Source organism: Mastomys coucha, unplaced genomic scaffold (genome assembly GCF_008632895.1).
Source record: "Mastomys coucha isolate ucsf_1 unplaced genomic scaffold, UCSF_Mcou_1 pScaffold16, whole genome shotgun sequence".
Classification (NCBI taxonomy): domain Eukaryota; kingdom Metazoa; phylum Chordata; class Mammalia; order Rodentia; family Muridae; genus Mastomys; species Mastomys coucha.
The window spans coordinates 16,037,002-16,057,587 of NW_022196898.1; the positions used below are offsets into that span (position 1 = coordinate 16,037,002).

Sequence of the window (20,586 nt, forward strand, 5' to 3'; positions counted from 1 at the left end):
CCAGTCTCTTTTACTTCTCTAGATCATAACTCTCTTGAGTTGTGTTTTCCCTGTAGAGATCATACTACAACTCTTCCTGGCTCACTAAAGCTTCTACTTCCTTTGGTTTCTCTCTCATTCATTCATTCACTCATTCATTCATTCATGCACTCACTCATTTAATAATCTCTTAATCCAACCATTTTGGTGTGTATATATCTGCATGAGTGTATGTATTCGTGTATGTGCACATGCATGTGTGTGTTTGTGTGGAGACCAGAGGTCACCTTCAGGTGTTGTACTCCAAGGACTGTTCATCCTCTTTGTCGAGATAGGTCTCTTGCAGGGATCTGGGACTTGGCAATTGAGCTAAGCTAACTGACCAGTGAGCTCCATGGCTATTTGCTCTTTGCCTCCTCAGTGCTGAAGTATTGAAAGCTTATGCTACCATACTTGTTTTTGTTTTTTTCTCAGTGTAGCCCTGGCTGTCCTGGAACTCACTCTGTAGACCAGGCTGTCCTCGAACTCAGAAATCTGCCTGCCTCTGCCTCCCAAGTGCTAGGATTAAAGGTGTGCGCCACCACTGCCCAGCTATACTTGGGTTTTTATTTAAGTGCAGGGAATTGAACTCAGGTCCTTATGCTTATTCAATGAATACTTTATCTGGTGAGCTATTGAAGTTTTACTATCAGTCCAGTATAAAGTTAAGGACTAGTTGTGAATATGTAGACATAAGTCCTATAATCCTTAAGGAGTTTATAGTAAACTAGGAGAGGAAGTTACACCATAACAATGATAATAATAGTTATAGTAATAGTTATTGAAAATAATACTGTTATTATTATCCTAAAGACAAAAGTGAAGATGCACACAGGCAGCAGAGAACACCCAGTCCTCTGCCAGTCCTCTGACCTTGTTCTTTAGCTTATGATTACTGAGGTAGTAACAACCTATGGCCTGAGCCTAACCTATGGAGCAAGGATCTCTGCAGGTGCAGCTGAGGTATGGGTCCACTTCCTGGTTTTCTATCCTGGGAAGTCAGGCATTATTTAGAGTCCAGGACTCCTAACCCTGCTCCACTTCCTAGAGGCCCTTTGTCCCTCTGCCCTCCACCCCCAGCACAGACTGTACACTTTTAAGGCTCTAGTCTGGGTACTACACTCTTTAGAGGACCTCACTGTACCATCTCCCCCTAAGGCAGAGTCTATAACCCTGAGAAATCTACATTTACTATCTCCGTTCACAGCATCCAATTTCTGTCTGAGAGATTAAAAGGGAGAGCAAGAGAGATTTTATTTTCATTATTTTATCCCTTGGACCAAATCTCATATAAATTTTGTTTATTTACCATCACACACCCTCATGAACACACACACCCCTCATGTACACACACACACACACACACACACACACACCCTCATGTATATACCCACACATAGGTATGTATATATACATACCCCTAATATATATATACATTCCCTCATACACACATACCCCTTATGAACACATACACATCCTCATGTACACACACATCCCTCATGTACTTACACACACACACACACGCCCTCATTACATACACACACATAGGTATGTATACATACATACCCCTAATATATATACACACTTTCTCATATACACATACATACCCCTTATGAACACATACACATCCTCATGTACACATACACACCCCATGTTCACACACACACACCCTCATGTTCATACACACACACACACACACTCATGTACACATACATACCCCTCATAGACATACATATTCCCTCATGCACACATCCATACCTCTTATGTACACACATCCTCATGTATACCCACATGCCCTCATGCATACATCCACATCCCTCATGCATACACACACACACACACACACACACACACACACACACACACACACACGCACACACACACACACACTTCATACAAATATATTGTAAATACATAGAGCTTCTGCTTGCAAGGGAACCCTAAGCACATAACCTTGCTCAAATTATCCAGAAGCCTATCTGCTGTGTGGGCCATCACAGTGAGTACATTTGGTAAGCAGTGCACTTTTTACCTCCACATCTTTTCTTTTGGCTGCTACGTGCAGAAGCCGTAGTAAATGGTACTGCTCTGTCTGTTCCAATTGCGACATCAAGGCCAGGAGTTCTGCCAGGTGTCTGTTGATTGGTTGGGGCTGCTTTTCATACACAGCAGGTAACACCCTTAACAGCATGGCATTTCCTATTGGGGGGACAATAAAGGCAACAGCAGCAGCTTTATCAACCCTGAAACAATGGAAACAGCATCATTGTCAATGTAATAATCTTTGCGCTTAGGTAGCACAGCCAAGAGCCAAAAGCTCTGTTAAAAGTAACAGAGTATCTCATTCTGAAAAAATTAGTCACTAAAGTGCAATTCCAACTGATTTAAAAGGAGGGAGTATTTAATGATATAATCAGTATTATTATTCAGTGAAATTTTTTTTCTTGAGTAATGCTTCACAGGGGTTACAGGCGTACTTGACAGTAACCAGACCGCACCCCTGAGGAGACAGTTCCGATCATGAATTCCTGGTAAGAAGCAACATTTGGTTGATGTTGAAATGAAAAGTGAGCAGTGTTATAAGCATAAACCTAAATGAAATTGAACCAAAAAAAAATGTTCTGAGGAATGTGCTCACATTCCTGAGGGGAGGGAGGCTTGGTTAGACAATGGACATATGGAGCCGGTGCCTTATGGATGCAGTCTTATGGATGGTTTAAAAGGTAGCAATGTAAATTTAAATCCTCAGTTTCTACACCGTTTCAACGGGGAATTTGCACTTAGCTTGTCTGTCACCTGTGACTTGCTCAAAGACGTGTGACACCTGGATTTAAAGTGGCAAAACCTGAAGAAAAAAAAATCCATAAGCTGCAGGGACAGATGCATCTGCAGCACGTGGGAAGCAGCTGCTTATAGCTTTACGTATGGATGCTTCGCCTCAGAGTCCAGTCAGGCACTTAAGTGTCCCAGAGAACATAGGTTCTAGAGGTTTCTTGAAGAAAACTGTCTTGATTCTATTTACAGTTTTTGATGCGGCAGTGATGCTGGGCAGTGATGCTGGTATTGAAGCAAGGGCCCCACGCGTACCAGGAAAGCACTCTTCCGATGGCCATAACCACCCCAACACAGTTCGTGGTTTAGTTTTTCTTTAAAGTTGGCTTTATTATGGAAAGTATACGCAGGAAGAATCAAACAAGTAGAAAGCATACGTATGTAAACCTTCGTTAAGTGGAGAGGATGTGTGAGTTCACAAAAGACGTTTAATTGTGAACATCGAGGAGAGAAAGCTTAGGTTTCCAGAATATCAGTATTAATATTCAGCTAAAGCAGACAAATTTAATGGATTCGGGTAAAAAATGTTGAGACCAGCTTTTCGTAGAATAGTTTCAAACATATCTTAGGAAAACATCCACAGAATGAAAAATTTTGGAAATACATTAAAAAAAAATAGTTTGTAAGAGTCAGGTGTGGTGTATGGTACATGTCTCCCACCTCAGTCCTTGGGAAACGGGAGGATGACCACAAGTTCACTGGACTACATACTGAGTTCAAGCTTGGGCCACATAGCAGGACCTTGACTCAAAGTGAAGCTAACAACTAAACATAAAGTTTGCCCTGGGATAAGAGACAGCGCAGCATTTAAGAGCACTGGCTGCTTTCCCAAGGACTAGAGATTGAATCCTAGCACCTACACTGTGACTCCCAACCATTCAGTTACAGAGGATCCAACACCCTCTTTTGGACTCTACAGGCACTGGGCATGCACTTGCATGCAAAATACCTGTATGCATAAAACAAGGTGAATTTTAAAAATGATACTGTTTCCATCACTATTTTTTAACAATTTAATACCAAATAATTTATTTTGTTAGGTTTCTGCTTGTTTTTGTATAAAGCTTCTCCTTAAATCCAGGGAATTTTGGTTCAGTACATAATTGATGCAGAACACATTAGGTCATAGAACTTAGCTGTGTGTGCACACTGGTCAACTGATAGGAAGGGTCACAATGAATGGGATAGGAATCTGCTCTATGACTTTTTACTACTATCTCCAACAAAGGCCCTTGGGGGGCATTTTGGAAGGGGAAATCCCTAGATTAGTCATTTTTCAACTGACCTCAATTTTAATGAAATAAAACCAAAAATAAGTGCAAAAGAACTTATTTTATTTTTTAGTTCGAAACTGATGAAGAAATCTGGATGTAGAAATTCTGTAAAAATATTCCATTTATAAGTAACGTTTTGTTTTAAGTACTGAATGTTTCAAGCCTACAGACAAGCATAAGAAATGATAAAAGCAGTAATGATGTGCCTGTCATCCAGCTTCACCAAAACTTTGCCTCATGCTGTGTTTCCTGAGCAATTTTTTTTTCTCCTCAGAGGCAGTCATTACCCTGAAGTTAGTATTTTTCATTGTTGTGGATGGTTGTATACCTTAATTACATGTGTGCATCCATAATCGCATCCATAATCATAGCCATTTGCCTGCTTTATAATTTTACATGAATGGGTTCATTACAGACAGAATTCTTTGCAAACTATTTTATTCCATTCACTATTATGCTGTTTTTCATTCAAATTAGTCTCTCTTTATTCTTTTTGTTTGCTCTTCTACCCCAGGGCACCATTTTGTTAATGTACTCTATGGCTGAAAGACACCATTTTTCTGTAGCTTCCAGAAGAGCTTTCCATCAGAAAAAGGCCCGAAATCACTCATATTTGTTATCTTCTGTCTTCTGAAGCCCAGATGTAGCCATACCACTCCTGGGCATAGATTCAAAAGATGCTCCCCCATACTATAGCTGCCCTTGCTCCACTATGTTCATAGAGCAGCTTTATTTGTAATAGCCAGAAACTAGAAACAACTCAGATGCCCATCAACTGAAGAATGGATCAAGTGTAGTTCATTTACACAATGGAATATTACTCAGCTTCTGAAAACAATGACATGAAATTTGCAGGCAAATGGATGGAACTAGAAAAGATCATCCTGAGTTAGATGACCCAGACCCGGAAGGACACACATGATATGTGCTCACTTGTAATTTGGACATTAGCCATACAGTCCAGGTAAGCATGCTACAATCCACAGACCCGTTAAAAAGAACAGTAAGCATTTTTATCCAGTTCTTCCACATTGCTTTTTCAGACAGGGTCTCTCATGGGCCTTAACTTGCCCAGTAAGCTTAGCTGTCTGGCCAGGGATCCCAGGGGCCCTCTGTACTGGCATTAGGACCCTACATCACAACATCAGGCTTTTTAATGTGGACTCTAGAAATCAAACTTGAGCCCATAGCCTTAAGAGAGAAGCATTTTACTAAGCTGAGGCTCCACAGTGCCCTTAAACAATATCATATTGTCTCATATCATCATCTCTTTCTAATGGCCTTAATGGTTTGGTTTCAAACATATGTTTTCAGCTGCTATTTCACATAAATGAAGCTCTGAGCAGGGGCCTAATGTTTTTTGACTTTCTGTTGATTCTTACTTATGATCCCCTGTGACCTCCATGTCTAGCTATGTTTAACTGTGGATTCGTTTTTCTGTGGTGGATGGTACATGCATGCTGAGTGCTTGAGGGCACTCAGTCAAGGAAAGTCACTAGTGCTTGTCTGTCAGGAGTAGAGGAGTTTACCCTTTTGAGAGGCCTGACGTGAACAGAGTCTCGCCCTCACGATCAGGCTGTGACTGATAACCCTTCGCCTCCATCTCCTTGGTGTATTGGGGACTTGTCAGCCCAGGAGCTGACCTTCTGGGAGTGGTTCCCTCTAGATCTTTGGTCACTGTGTCGTTTTCTTGCTTTATTTGGAGTTTATTGAATGTTTTAATTTTTTATCACTATTAATATGACCTATCAACACCTATCTAGGTACTTTGCATGGGAGGGCAGATTTTTAGCACACACACACACATACACATACACACACACACACACACACACACACACACACACACACACACACCCCAGGTGTCACTAATTTAAATTTAAAACAGAAACTTGATAGGATATGACGAGAATACTCAAACACCTAAAGCCAATATATTCCTGCACTCACTTTCCTGTTTTACTGGATTTTGATCCAGTTGTACTATGTTTTTTAGTTGCTACTTTAGAGGAGTAAAGACAAGTTATTCAGGATGGATTTGACTTCTAGAGTTACAGAAGTTCCTAACGGGCTGGGTTATTCTGGAGTCACAGAATCAGTGTCTATAGCTTGGTCTGGAGAAAGTATCCAAAAGAAAAGTGAAAAAAAAAAGTTTTCCATAACTTCAGGGGTTGTGGAGTAATGAAAGCTCACACCAAGTGCCAAAATGATAATTTGCCCCGTACCTCTCTGTTTTCCCCACCCCCAAAAGCTCTAGCACTTCAGGTTACAGCAGCTAATCCTCAGGGGCACCAGAAAAGTCCAGCTTCCCTCCCCTTCCCCCCCCCCCCCACCCGCCTCTAATGAATCTGCCTTCAGTGTGGACCTTGGTGGTTTAACATTGTGCAACCTCGTCGGCTCCCTTGCCCTCCCACCCAACCCCCTCCCCCAAATCCAGGGGAACTTCCTCGCGCTGTGCCACCGACATTACTCATTCATCCCGTTCAGGCTTTGGAGCATTTATTAAGGGCTTCGCTCCTGCCTCACTCCATCTCTCCCGGGCTCAAACTCGGATCACTGGAGAGCCTCGCTTCTTCTCCCTGAGGAGCAAATTTCGCCTCTCCAGCAATGCATCTCCCTGCGATTCTGCTTTGTGCTCTCTGGTCTGCAGTGTTGGCGGAGACATCCGATGACTATGAGCTTATGTATGTGAATTTGGACAACGAAATAGACAATGGACTTCATCCCACCGAGGACCGTAAGTTCATTTTAACTTTCTCAGCTCACCAAAACTATATAACTCACTTTTGGGGGGACACGATTAACATAAGTAGCCAATGAAGCAAGCTAAAATTGTACTTTATTTGTAAATTTAAGGACTGCCTGTGAAAAAGACAGAGGTTTTAAATTATTTTTGTAACATTTATGATCAGTTAAGCCATATGAAACCACGGCTCTTGAACTATATAAATGGCTATATAAATGGCATTTCCCCAGTTAGCTTAACATGTCCTAGAAAGAATGGTCCTGTGTCATCTTTGGGAAGTTTACACGCACGCGGTTTTCAGAGCTCTCCTTAAAAGGAGAGCGGTTACTGGGGACAGGCTGAAACTTGGGGTCACCAAGAGTGCAACCCACGGCCACAAGCTGGTAACACGTGTGTGTCCTGCGCTCTAGCCACGCCATGCGACTGCCGCCAGGAGCACTCAGAGTGGGACAAGCTGTTCATCATGCTGGAGAACTCGCAGATGCGGGAGGGCATGCTGCTGCAGGCCACCGACGACGTCCTCCGCGGAGAGCTGCAGCGGCTGCGAGCCGAGCTGGGGCGGCTGGCGGGCGGCTTGGGAAGGCCGTGCGCAGCGGGTGGCCCCTCAGACGCCAGGCTGGTGCGGGCGCTGGAGTCCCTGCTGCAGGAGAGCCGGGACGCGAGCCGCAGGCTGGCCGGCCTGGAGGACGCGGAGGCGCGGCGACCTGAGGCGACAGTGCCTGGTCTAGGCGCCGTTCTAGAGGAATTGCGGCGGACGCGCGCCGACCTGAGCGCCGTGCAGAGCTGGGTCGCTCGCCACTGGCTGCCTGCAGGTAAGCACCCGGAGTGGAGCCCACGGTCGGTTCTGTCCTTAGAGGCAAGCTTTTGTGGGGACTCAAAGCCCCGGTACTTTTCATAGGCACACTCACAGAGCTCAGACACACCACACCAGGCAGGCGCACTGCCTTTTAAAAGTATTTCCAAGCCGGAGGAACCCAAAAGAAAATGCATCAGTTTGGAAGTTGACGTCAGAGGTCCCTGATACCGGATCCGACCAGATATTACAGGAGTCCATTGGCAGGTGTTTAACCGTGACCCTCCTCGCTGCCCCGAGTCCCTCCGTTAGGGATTTCCACGTCTTCTAATTTTATCCCATCACTCTCCTTAGGCCCAGCTCTGGTTTCCCCGCACTATTTCAGGGCCCCCAGCTAACTTCAGCGACTTTCCCAGCCCCTTGGCCGGCCGACTCCTCCCCCTCTGCTCCTTCTGAGCTAACTGGAGCCTAATTGGGTCTCCTGCAGACTCAGCAGGATTTCTCCAGGGTTCCTTCTCCCAGTTTAGTTCCACAGTGAAGGTCAAGGGGGTGCAGGCTCTGGGGCATGTCCTATAAAATTAGGCGCAGGAATCAGAAGTTGTAGATGACTGCTTTATCTAGCCCCGTTCCCCCCTCCGGCACCCCAGGACCACACAAGAAAGCGACTATTCAGACTGTGCAACTTGTCAAAGCCCCACATAAACTCCATAAAACTCCCAACTGATGAGTGCCCTTTTGGTACACTCTTAAAAGTTAACGAAACAGGAAGAACGTTGGAGCCTAGTAATAACGGGGTTTGTTAAGTCAAATTTCTGACGGGGGCAGTGATGTTTTGTTGTAGATTATTCTAGAAAATTAGTGTCCTATGTAGGCAAATATCCCTGGTACTCCTCATGAGTCTCAGAAACAATGACAAACAATACCATCCTATCCCATATTTCCAATGAAATGAAGCTTATTGGATGGGGTAGGAGGAAGGACACTCCAGAACATGGTCCATTCATTTGTGGAAACTATGCTACAGTCAGCCCTTCCTAACGATTTGAAGTCTGGAGGCCATACCCTTAAATCCCAGAGAAAAAGCATGAAGTCAAATCTCAAGCAAACCCTCGATGTGATAATTTTGTGACAATTTTAAACACACGGATTTTTTTTTTTTTTTGCAAGCGCTGTAGAGTCCTGTGCATATAATGTGCCCCTCAAAGTAAGAATTACTTTGTATCCTCATCTCTTAGTTAGAGGATGTATACATTTTCAGAGTTCTAAACTGTTGGTGCTTATTACCCAATAACACTTTCACCTACAACCTTTGACTGGTCTTCTCTTTCTCTCCTGCCAACTTGGTCCCCAAAGGATTCCTAATCATATTGTGGTCTGCCTCCTAAGAACCTGGTTTTCATTTTTTTGCTTGGTCTTTGATAATATAATTACAAAGACTTATTGGTTAAAAGTCATTTCACGAGAGAGTTTCTGACATTTCAAAGACATCTCAAGTGCCTCAATCCCTGTTCTGCAAAAGGACCCCACAAAATCTTCTAATATACTATTTTACAGCGTGAACTCAAGGAGCTACCATAGCCTACAGGGATGCTGGACGTCCCAGGGCTAGTCATGGGCAGCCCTGGAATGTAATCTGCACTGTCTGGCCTTATTTAAACAGCAAGGCAGTTAATTAGGTTGTAGTGGATACCCCCTGCCTGGACAGTACTTTAAACTTACAGAAGCCAGGAGATTTCAAATGCACAGAAATGAGAGTCTTTTGTTTCCATAATCATTATTTGATTTAATTGTTGTAGCTGGAGAAAGAATCATATTTTGAAAATGCCTCATTTAAATTTTTTTTTCACGAATGATGAGAATTTTTTTAAAAAGAGTTCTGTTATCATTTGGGGGCATTGCTCTCATGGTTGCTCTTATTCAATTTTCGTATATTTCAATATTTTTTGACTTTTACTAAATGATACGGTCAATGTTTGTTTGACAGTTTTTGGATGGAGCTTAGCTCAGAGCCACTTGTGGGAATTTACTACACTTCATGGGACGTTTGATATCCGCACGTTCTATTGAGTTACCAGTTAGTGTTAAATGTTCTGGGAGTGACTTTTCAAAGCTACCTTAGAGCATCTCCTTTGGATTATTAGAAAGAGAACATCTATCCCACCTCAGTTTTTCACAGATACACCAAGAAGCAGAGCCCATATGTTCAAGGCCTTAGCACTTCCCAGGTTTTCACCTTAGCACCTTAGCTGCGGAGGCAGTCTTGAGATCAGCAGAGGTGGAGAGGATGAGTTTCACGTCCACGTTCAAATCTGGGGTCTTCTGAATGTTCTCAGCAGAAACACAATCTCTAACAAAAATCCTTGAGAATTCCCCCCTTTTAAAGCATTTTCTACAGTGGTGTTTTAAAGCGTATTCTTGGCCTGCGCAGACTGGAGTGCAGTATACTTGTAACTTACCGACCTGCAGGCGAGAGTCATACCCTCTTTTAAATACAGACAACACTAAAGGCTGGTGAGATTATAAACTTGGTCAAAAATTGTATGATACTCACGAGCTGTAAATTATTCAGAATTCAGGTTTTCTATTAAGAGGCAATATAATATATTGACCTCTGCCAACACACCAGCCAAACTAAAACCTGACCTTTAAAATTTAGCTACTATAGACACAAAGGTTATTTTGTCTCAGTTTCCCCACCCATAAAGTGGGATTAAGAAAACTTTAGAAACAAGTATGAGGATGTATTAAGGTGATGAACAGATTGGTTAGAACACTATCTGGGACATAGTAAGTACCTGATAAATATTAGTCATCATTGCTACACTTTGCCTCCTGTCAAAGCTCAGCTTGCAAGCTGGTCCTGGTGGTGGAGTTCCATGAAGGTGGAGACAGGAGAATCAGAAGCTAGAAGTTATCCTTAGCTATATGTCCAATAAAGGTCAGCCCAGGCTGCATGAGGACTTGTTTCATACAGCCAATAATAATAGTAAGATAAGACACAGTGGTTTCCTATAAACTCTGTGAAGTTACCAATATCCAAGATCACGTGGTCTATGAAACCGTATTCCCTAGTGACATGGCTATTCTAAAACATTATTTTAAAGCACGTGCTGATAATGGCTACCCAGAATCAGCTAAATCCATTGCTTTTTTTTTTTATATAGATTTATTGTTTTAAGATGGTAGCAAAGGTAAGAAGGAAATAGGATAGTTTTTTAAAAGTGCTTAGAAACAATGGAATCGTCTGAAGTTGTGATTCTACAGTTCAATAGAAAACATAGAAAGAAAAACAGATTGAAAAGTAGATAGTTATTCAACATGGTTTTTGTTATTTGTGGTTGAGTTAGCGCTTTCTTTCTGCTTGCGAATGTCCTTATTCAGTTGTTTCACTGAATAAGTCAAGCACTTCTTCCTTGCTTTTATTTTCTTTGCTCTGTACAGATCAGACTGGAGGCCCCATAAGTCATAACACAGCACCGTATATAGTTATCAATTATAGCTAATATAACTGAATATCAAAATAACTCTGGAACTGAATTTTTTCCCCCTTGTACTCTCTTTTGCTACTCCAGGTTGTGAAACAGCAATTTTCTTCCCAATGCGTTCTAAGAAGATTTTTGGAAGCGTGCATCCTGTGAGACCAATGAAGCTTGAATCTTTTAGTACTTGTATTTGGGTCAAAGCCACAGATGTATTAAACAAAACCATCCTGTTCTCTTATGGCACAAAGTGGAACCCCTATGAAATCCAGCTGTACCTTAGTTCCCAGTCCCTAGTGTTTGTGGTGGGTGGAAAGGAGAACAAGCTGGCTGCAGATACTGTGATTTCCCTGGGAACGTGGTCCCACCTGTGTGGCACCTGGAGTTCAGAGCAGGGGAGCATGTCCTTGTGGGCAAATGGGGAGCTAGTGGCTACCACTGTAAAGATGGCCAAAAGTCACTCTGTTCCTGAGGGTGGACTCCTACAGATTGGCCAAGAAAAGAATGGTTGCTGTGTAGGTGGGGGCTTTGATGAAACATTAGCATTTTCTGGAAGAATCACAGGCTTCAATATCTGGGATCGGGTTCTCAGCGAGGAGGAGATAAGGGCAAGTGGAGGAGCCAACTCGTGCCACATCCGGGGAAACATTGTTGGGTGGGGAGTCACAGAGATTCAGGCGCACGGAGGAGCTCAGTATGTTTCTTAAGTGTTATGAAATTCTACTTGAAGCCAAAGGAGACTCACACTTTAAATATATGCCAGTTGGAAAAGTCCGAAAACTTCGGTGCGTAATAAGAACACTTGAGACAAATGAAGGAGAGACTTGAGATCGTCTTTGCTTATCTTGGCAAAATACTGAATAAACAGTTGAAGGGAAGGCTTGAGAGAAGGCTGGGGGGATGTTGTTACTAAGCCTTATACTGTGGTGCTTTCAGATTAATGTCTGCCTCTGTCAGATAAGCCCTCAGATTACTAAACAGGACTGGACTCTGAACAGAGGGACGATTGTGTTACTCTCTCTCTCTTTTTTTTTTTTGGTTAATTTTATTTTGGCCAGAGACATTTTTATATTGGAAGAATAACAAAACAAGCTCTGTTACCCATTGTTCATTCTTCCTGGTGTGTATTTTGTGACAAAAGAGATGATGAGAAAACCATATTTATACCACAAAGTGACTTATTAACAAACATAAATGTAGCTTATGTGTTATAATCCAGTGTTCCATTTGGGAGAAGGTAGTTGTGTAATTTATATTGTGAAATGGATTTGTATTAATTTTATTTTTGTAAAAGTCTACTGTAAATAAAATGTTTTATAAAGCTAGCCTGTGTCCTCAAAACTTAAGTTTAAGGGCTGTTTTGAAGCAAATCCACACTTTCCCTTTGTTCATTTAGAGTAGGCAAGTTGTTTTCAGAGACTGCTATGAAAACAGCAAATAGTGTATACTGTTAGAAGCAAACTCTAGTGCTGCTATAAGCCTTGGTGTCCTACAGGTTGTAAGAAATAGGGTCTTGGCTAAATGCGTTCATCTCTCTGGGCTTTAGTGTTTTCAATTGGGGAACAGAGGAAGAAGTGACTTAATGAGTCTATGAGCTTGTTCTGCCCTGTTGTCACATAAGCAAGCATGGATGATCTGAGCTCTCCAAGTAGACATGGCCCATGTAAGCACTGGCCAGATGCATGTTCTAGCTCTTGACATTGCTACCCGAAGCTTTCATCTACAACATTCATATTCAAGAATTTCACAATCAAGTTATCAGAAAAATGCAAAAATGAAAGAGCTCATGTTTTATGTAAATTAGGAATTTGTGCATTCATAGATTGTCCATGGTATGTGTGACCTATAGGCCACCAGTTGGGCCTGCATGGTAGGACTATCAGAGGAGAGAACCAAGAAGCTGAACAAGAAGCAAGGCCTGTCCATTTTCTTCCTAGTAATGGAGAGGCCAGAGAATCCTGCACATTCAGGAGTTTCGGTAAGACCCCCACCAATCTCCTCTTGAGGAGTCTATGCGAAGAATCCCAAAACCCTATAAAACTGCTATAGAAATGGCATAGAATCACAGTGAGCATGTATCCTTCTAAATTGGTAGCTGAAGAACCATGAGACTTTCCTGCCCATGAGGTAGGGCTATGGGTAAATCTATAACTATCTAGTTGAGACTCCATAGACATTTGCCTTGATCTACTCAGTAAAAGAAAGGACCATGAATCCAGTGTCTCTCAGAAATAAAGCACCGTGGATCTAATGTGTTTGGAGGATGTTCCCAGAATTTGGACAGCTTCATCCCACTCTTGAAATCTATAAAGTCAGGCCTATGAGTCTGTAATGAAATTACTCAGTTATGAGCTGATATATAGGCCAGTCTTCCACTCTTAGGAATTATACAACTCAACATTTCTGATATGTTGGCCCCATGCTAAGTTCTTACGTAGCTATTCTATATATTGATTGAATTCTCATCTGGAAGAAATACCAGACCCAGTCTTAGAAAGTTAGACATGTTTTCCTCTCTTTACATGTGCCTGCACAAATTAGATCTGCTTGAACACCTCAGAAGACATGAGTCAAGATTAGTACAATTGCATATGCTGACAATATTAACTGTACATTGTATTGGCTACTCTTATGTATGATTAATACAGTGACATTTTGTGTACACAAGCCAAGCACAGTTGATGCTTTCCTAGTTTATTATAGTAAATTTGGCCTTTAAGTATTAATTATCTTATAGTTAGAACATTTGACTAGTAAGTAACTATCATGTGTTGGTGATGCTGACCAAATTAACTGATTGAGGGCAATGAAGAAACAAATAGAAGAAAATAAAGTCATCATTGGGTTATAAATGTAGATATATCATGTGCTACCACAGTAAGTTTGGATAGATATCCTCCAAGGTCTTGTGATTCTTCCTTTACCTCAATCGTACCTCTTTTCTGAAGTGAGAGAGTTCTAGTGTTAGTGGTGCACACAGTCACTAAGAAGACAGCAATGTTTCTCAGTGTTACTTTGCCAAGCTCTGCTCACTGATGAACTGTTGTTTGGGGTCTATGTGATTTCTTTTCTTTTCTATTCTATGTCTGTTTTGAATGAAGTAATGACGTCTAGAAGTTCAGCTGTCATATTACAGCCTGAGATTTAGAGCAATTGCATAATAGCAGCCTATGTGTCTGGTAACCATGAAACCAACACTGGTTTGCTTTCTCCTTCACTTCTTTGACATGAGAGAAAAATACAATTCTAAGTTTTCAAATCCATTATTAGTTGTTGCAGTCTCATCCAGGACCAGTTAATTAGAAGAAAAAAATTTAAAAAAAAAAAAAGACAAAGCATTTTACTTTCTTCAGAACACCCAGTGTGCATATGACAAAACATATTTTACAAATTCTCAGGAAGCTAACTGAAAACCTAACAGTACTTAAGGAGTTTTAGAATATAAGGGTATCAGCAAGAAGACATAAGCAATGTGTGGAGCTGAGACAAAAGAGCCCCGTGGTTTAGCACCATGGCACATAGATTTATTCTCCATGATGCCACTGAGAGCATGATCAAGTGATGACACAGTAGAATTGTACAAGACAAGTCCGGTCATTAGGATGAGAATGTATACATTATTAATATATAATGCTGTCTATATGGTTAATATCATTACTGTTATAATGTAGGGTGACTAAGTTTCCTGATTTTCCTGGGCCTGTTCCGGCTTTATTAAAGTTACAATGTCCCTGGGCAAACTGGGACAGCTGATCACTCTAGTGTGTATTTATTTATGACCAGTAGGGAGACATTTGTGTACATGAATGAAGCACAGTTGATGTTTTTCTTGCCTATTACAGTAGCAATTGGCCTTAAGTATTAATTACTTTATATCCAGAACATTTAATTATTAAGTATCTATCATGGGATGTCAGAGCTTGATTTTATAGTTTGGTGATTAATTGACTTCACAGAAGTGGCAATTATATTAACAAATAATATGATCTTATGATTGATTTTTATTTAATTTATTCTCTAATAGGAAGCTCTTTTTCTTTAAAAAAAATGCCAGGACATAATATATTTCTGAAATTTCTTTTAAGCCAGTTAAAAAGCAGCATGATTAAGTCTATGACTATGAAGGTATTAGGTTACTGATCCTTGTGGCTCCATCAATCTGAAGAGCAGAAGAAAGCTGCAGGCCAGAAATCCAGTGTTTAAATCCTGGCACCACCAAGTACTGACTTACCAACGATCAGATACGCTCAACTAATTGCAAGTAATCCTCACACTTTTTTAATTATCTAACAAAACAAGATCCTTCCTCAAACACAGAATTTTAAAGTAGGTATTGTACATAAAAGTATTTTCTGGCTCATCCAAGCACTTTTGAAATAAGACATTTCTTAAAATATTTTATCAGTTCTCATGTGCTAAAACATAGATAAAATGATCACAAAGGGATGAGCCAGTGAGCTTTAGGATTATTGTGTTTTAAGATCAGCACGCAGACAAGCCAGGCTGGCCAGGTTTTCTTTACCTCACAGCAACATCTGCTGGTGAAATTCTGAAGGTGCAGAGTGATGGGCACCAGCTCCGAGCAAGCCAGTAAGGGAGCCAGCCACTTGGCCACTCAGAAGTCCTTTTCTCTCCATTTCTGGAGCCACAATTGGAAAGACTTCTTACCATGCTGTGTTAAATCTTTTCCTCCTCATGTTAATATTCAGGTGGGATATTTGTAATAGGATTACAATTTAAAGAATGAAACTTTACTCTTTCCATAGTGAAAATCAGTCTGTTTGTGGTAATGTAAAATTAGTAATTCCTTATTCTGTCAAAAGAAATCTACAAAGAATAATAATAACAAAGAAACACTGAATACCTTCCCTTAAATTAAAACCAAGACAAGAATAGTTGTGCACAATGACTCGGGTCACTAGGATGAAAATGTGCGTGCAGCATATAATAGTATCTCTATGGTTCCTGTTACTACCTGTGTGAACAAGAGCTAGTGATGCTCCCCTGACTGGGTGTGAGGTAGCAAAACTTGGAACTTTTTAAAAGCAATAATCATGTCATAAATTTTACATTCTTGTATGTATATGCATACATTTGTGTGCACCTATACACACCTATGTATGTGTCTAGAGGCTAGAGAGGGACATCAGGCGTTTTCTTTGATCGCTCTGCCTTTTCTCTTTGGTGAGGTGTCATCTCTGTGTGACTCCGAAGCTTACTTTCATTAATTTATCCTGCTAGACCTGCCTCCACCAAGCCTCAGAGATTCTCCCTCCTGTCTCTGCTCCACACTCCTGATGTTCCAGGTGTCTGAAAGACCATGGTTGGCTTGTTATATGGGTTCTGGGGTGCAAAATCAGATCCTGTGGTTACATAGGGTACATAGCAAGCACTCTTTTTCTTTCCCCATTTAATTCAACTTTATTGTATCCTATTGGTTTTTATTAGATATTTTCTTTATTTACATTTCAAATTTTATCCCCTTTCCTCATTTCCCCTCTGAAACTCCCCATCCCATCCCCCCCACTCACTAACCTACATTCGCTCCCTATCCTGGCATTCCCCTACACTGGGGCATCGAGCTTCCACAAGACCAAGGACCTCTCTTCTCATTGACGTCCAACAAGGCTATCCTCTCCTACATATGCAGCTGGAGCCTTGAGTCCCTCCATGTGTACTCTTTGGTTGGTGGTTTAGACCCTGGGAGCTCTGAGGGTACTAGTTAGTTCATATTGTTGTTCATCCTAAGGGGCTGCAAACCCTTTCAGCTCCTTAAGTCCTTTTTCTAACTTTTCCATTGGGGACACTGTGCTCAGTCCATTGGATGCACAACAAGGGCTCTTAACCACTGAGCCATCTCTCTAGCACCTGCCGTGAATGTTTAATAGCTGAGCATCTATCTAGGGGTTATGAAGTTCAGTGAATGGATATGGTTCTGCCTCCAGTATTTTAATATGAAACTTAGTACATTGTAGATACTTGATTATAAGTGGGAATAATGGTTCCCGTGACAGGAAGAAGGACATTCAGTGGGCTGAATATTATGCAGAGTGTAGGTAACTTAACTAGATAAAACTAGTTAAGCATCATCGGCCATGTGTGGTAAGTAAAATGACTGCTGCGACACGTGAGGAGTCAGCTTTCTGTATTTTTTTTTTTAAACAGCTCACAATTTAATAGTCTGAATTTTGTCTCCCATAGAGAAAGAAATGAGGTAACTTTATCATAATTAACTAGACAGTCTTTTCCAGGTTGTTGCCAGTAAGTCAGAAAAGAATTTGTACTCTTGCGGGACAACAGTGTGTTTTCTCAAAGATTTTCTACTTAAATTTCAAATCACTTAAGGCCATCTTGTGGCTTGCACAAGAGGACTGTATGATAAAGTCTGTGGACAAAGAAGTGCATTTCTGGCCTGACCTCTGATTCAGGGAGGCAAAGGAAAGGGCAGTGTTGCATGCAGATTCAATAGCAAGGACAGGCACAACGTCACAGAGTTACAAGTCAATTATTTGCAAAGAGCTTCCTCATGGACCCACAAATAACCAGGTGAAGTTGAAGACACTCTCATTTTATAGGCCTTTTATAATATGGTCAGTTTCATGGGTGAGGGATATAGCAACTCACACTACACTGAGCCCAGGGTGAGTTTCTGTTTTCTGATACAAGCAGTGTGGTCCATCATCACACAGCTAAGAATGAGTCTGGAGAATTTTTCAGGAGCATAGGCAACCTCTCTGACACTACATGATATAAAGTTACACATGGAGTAACTTGGGCTGAAAATAAATTCACCATCCAGTGACATCCTTGGTTTAGTTTTTAATCCAAGGGCCTTGTATTAAGTGTTTTTCTTCCATTATTATAATTTTAATCTAGGTTTAATTTTGTAGATATCCTTTGTTAGAATAAGGGTGTTACTAACTACTAATTAGACACTGGAAAAAAGCTAGAGTTTCACATTTTGAATCTAGGTCCTTATTTTGTCTGAAGTTAATTTCTGTATATTTTGATATGGACAATTATTTTGGCACCATTGGTGTAAGTATAAAGTGTACTGGATTTCCACGTTGCCTGGGTTTGTGTTTGCTCTCTCTAATACTGCATGGTTTTTCTCTTTTTGCAGCACTACTGTGATATGACGTCACAGTCAAGTTCGCCTTCTTTAGAGGTCCTTGAGTTCTTTGACTCACTTTATCTGACTCGTATATTTTAAAATCAATTTGTCACATTTCATCAAATGTTCCATTAATATTTTATTAAAATTTCACTAAATTTGTTGAAAATTTATCTTTGCTACACCAGTTTCCCATCCATGAAGATGGTATAGCAACCCATATCTTTGTACATTTTTTTACTACCTTCAAAATGATTTGCAATTTTATTATTAAGTTATATATATATATATAGTTTTCTAGGTGTTGTGTATAAATCATTATATATATTTTTCACTCATATGATTGTATATGAGTATTATAATTTATTTTGGGGTCTAGGCTATGCTCTCCAGTGCCATAACTAATAGAAATGAAACAGTAGCATCTTTGTCTCTTCCTGGACTTAAAGGCCTGCTTCTACTCACTCACTATCAAATCACCAAATATCCTCTTCATCAAGGTAAGGAAGTTCTCAAAAGTTTCTAGTTTGATCTGTTTTTTAATCTTATAAGGCGTGATCCTCTTCCTGCTCAGTTTTTTAATGTTGGGTAATTCAAATAGGAAACTATCTTGTCTTCCTGGGACAAATCCAGCTGGGTCATTATGCACTTTATAAAATGGGTTAGCAACAGTTCCTCAGTCACTGGATACATGGAGGAACAATATGAGTCAGGGTTTTTCCTAATGGCAGAATGAAAGACACTAGTGTAACTGACTTGCTGCTATTCAAGTTTGCTCATCCTTAGTACCCAATCATTGAACACTCTATACCTTTAATTCTTCTTCCAAAAAGAGGATCTTCTTACAATTCTCCTTCTTACTATGAAAATTCATTGGGTATGAAACAGGTAAATGGAATGTAAATAATTTTTGTAAAATAAATCTTACACTTAGATTTAAGGTAAACACTACATATCTACCCAGCAATAAGGAAAACTTGCAAAGTTTGGCTTAGAATTATTCAAACATTTTCCTTTAGGGGTAAATATACAATCCCACTTCAAATGACTTCTCATAGTTGAATTATAAATATATGAGGAATTTGATTTGCAAAATTATAAAATTTTGAAAAATAGAATCAATGAACTATAATGAGCCAAGTCTAAGTAAGGGTAGACAACACCAGCATCCCAGGCCCTGGACCTCGTATGCTCAACCATTGAGTTGGCGTTTTGAAGACAAGAGTGGCATTGTCCATGAAATTTATAATTGATAAGGACTTTGGAATAACTGCAGACACATTGAAATGCAAGTCTTGGTCTGGAAAAGCATTGAGCTGAATCCCATGGGGAAGAAAACAGTAAGTTAAAACTGTAAGTACTATGTAAAGCTTAAAAGATCAACTTAAAGCCCAGAATACTGAAGAAAATTACTGAATACATAAAATAACTTGTGTTCCTTTTTTAAAAAAGAAAAGTTTTGGAGACAGGAGCAGAATACGAGATCAGTAGAAATTAAAGATGTGATTGTTGGCTAGCTGGCTCAAAAGTTGCATTAAGCTTCTAAACAGGGAGGGACATTCATTTAAGTTCTCATGGGGACAGAGTTTAGATATTATGATCAGCCGTGAACTACACACTGCATAGTGTGCTGACTAGAAAACCAGAATTCAAGAGGTCAGCCCACAGGGAAAGGACCAGAGTGCATCTTGTGAAGTGACTCAGGATTAAGTCATCTTTGGCTGAGTCAGTGAACTAAAAGGAAACCTGCTTGTTATGACTGGAGAAGAAAACAGCTGTGAGAGATGGATGATGCTCCATCTTTGAAAGCAAATCATAAGCCTAAGAGGAAGGCTTTGGCTAAAAGTGAAAGGTCACAGGGAGAAAACATCTAGGTCATGATAAGAACCAAATACTTCAGCAAGAGGTGGGTTTTCCCAAGAAGCCCTGGATCTCCTGGCACTAAATGTACTCAAATATAAGCAGGCTGTTGTAATTGTTACCATCACTATCTTAGTTAATATTTATCTAAGTAGGCTGTTAGATAAATGCCATTGTCTGAACATTTCAGTTTACACTAATGCTCAGAAAAATACAAGTGCAACTAATATACAGCGGAGCTGGGATTACACAGTAGAAGTGGCTCTGGGGTGAAATGTCAGGGTCCTAGTCAGCTGCTCACATACAAAAATGACAAGGTGGAGATTGATGGCTTCCACATAGTCCCTGTTCATTCACACAACTGCCTACATACCTTCTGAGATCCACTGCTTCTTAACTCCATACTCACGTGGTTCTGCTGCAGCCCATTGACATCTCCTTTCTTTTCTGATCTCATGATCTCAACAGAC

General features: G+C 40.7%; 2 protein-coding genes across 6 annotated transcripts in view; one reads left to right on the forward strand and one right to left on the reverse strand.

The window, feature by feature from the left end:
* The window catches only part of Veph1 (ventricular zone expressed PH domain containing 1), a 214,789-nt gene that overhangs the window by 150,035 nt on the left and 44,168 nt on the right, over positions 1 to 20,586 (reverse strand). For all 5 annotated transcript variants that reach the window (XM_031374039.1, XM_031374040.1, XM_031374041.1 and 2 more), the window contains exon 5: positions 2,051 to 2,217. In XM_031374039.1, coding sequence (XP_031229899.1) covers positions 2,051 to 2,217 — 167 coding nt within the window. The remainder of the gene's footprint in view (positions 1 to 2,050; positions 2,218 to 20,586) is intronic.
* Positions 6,562 to 12,467, forward strand: Ptx3 (pentraxin 3). Its single transcript, XM_031374044.1, has 3 exons — positions 6,562 to 6,861; positions 7,281 to 7,682; positions 11,236 to 12,467. Exons 1-3 carry the CDS (start codon positions 6,732 to 6,734, stop codon positions 11,847 to 11,849), a joined length of 1,146 nt encoding a protein of 381 aa, XP_031229904.1. The 5' UTR covers positions 6,562 to 6,731; the 3' UTR covers positions 11,850 to 12,467.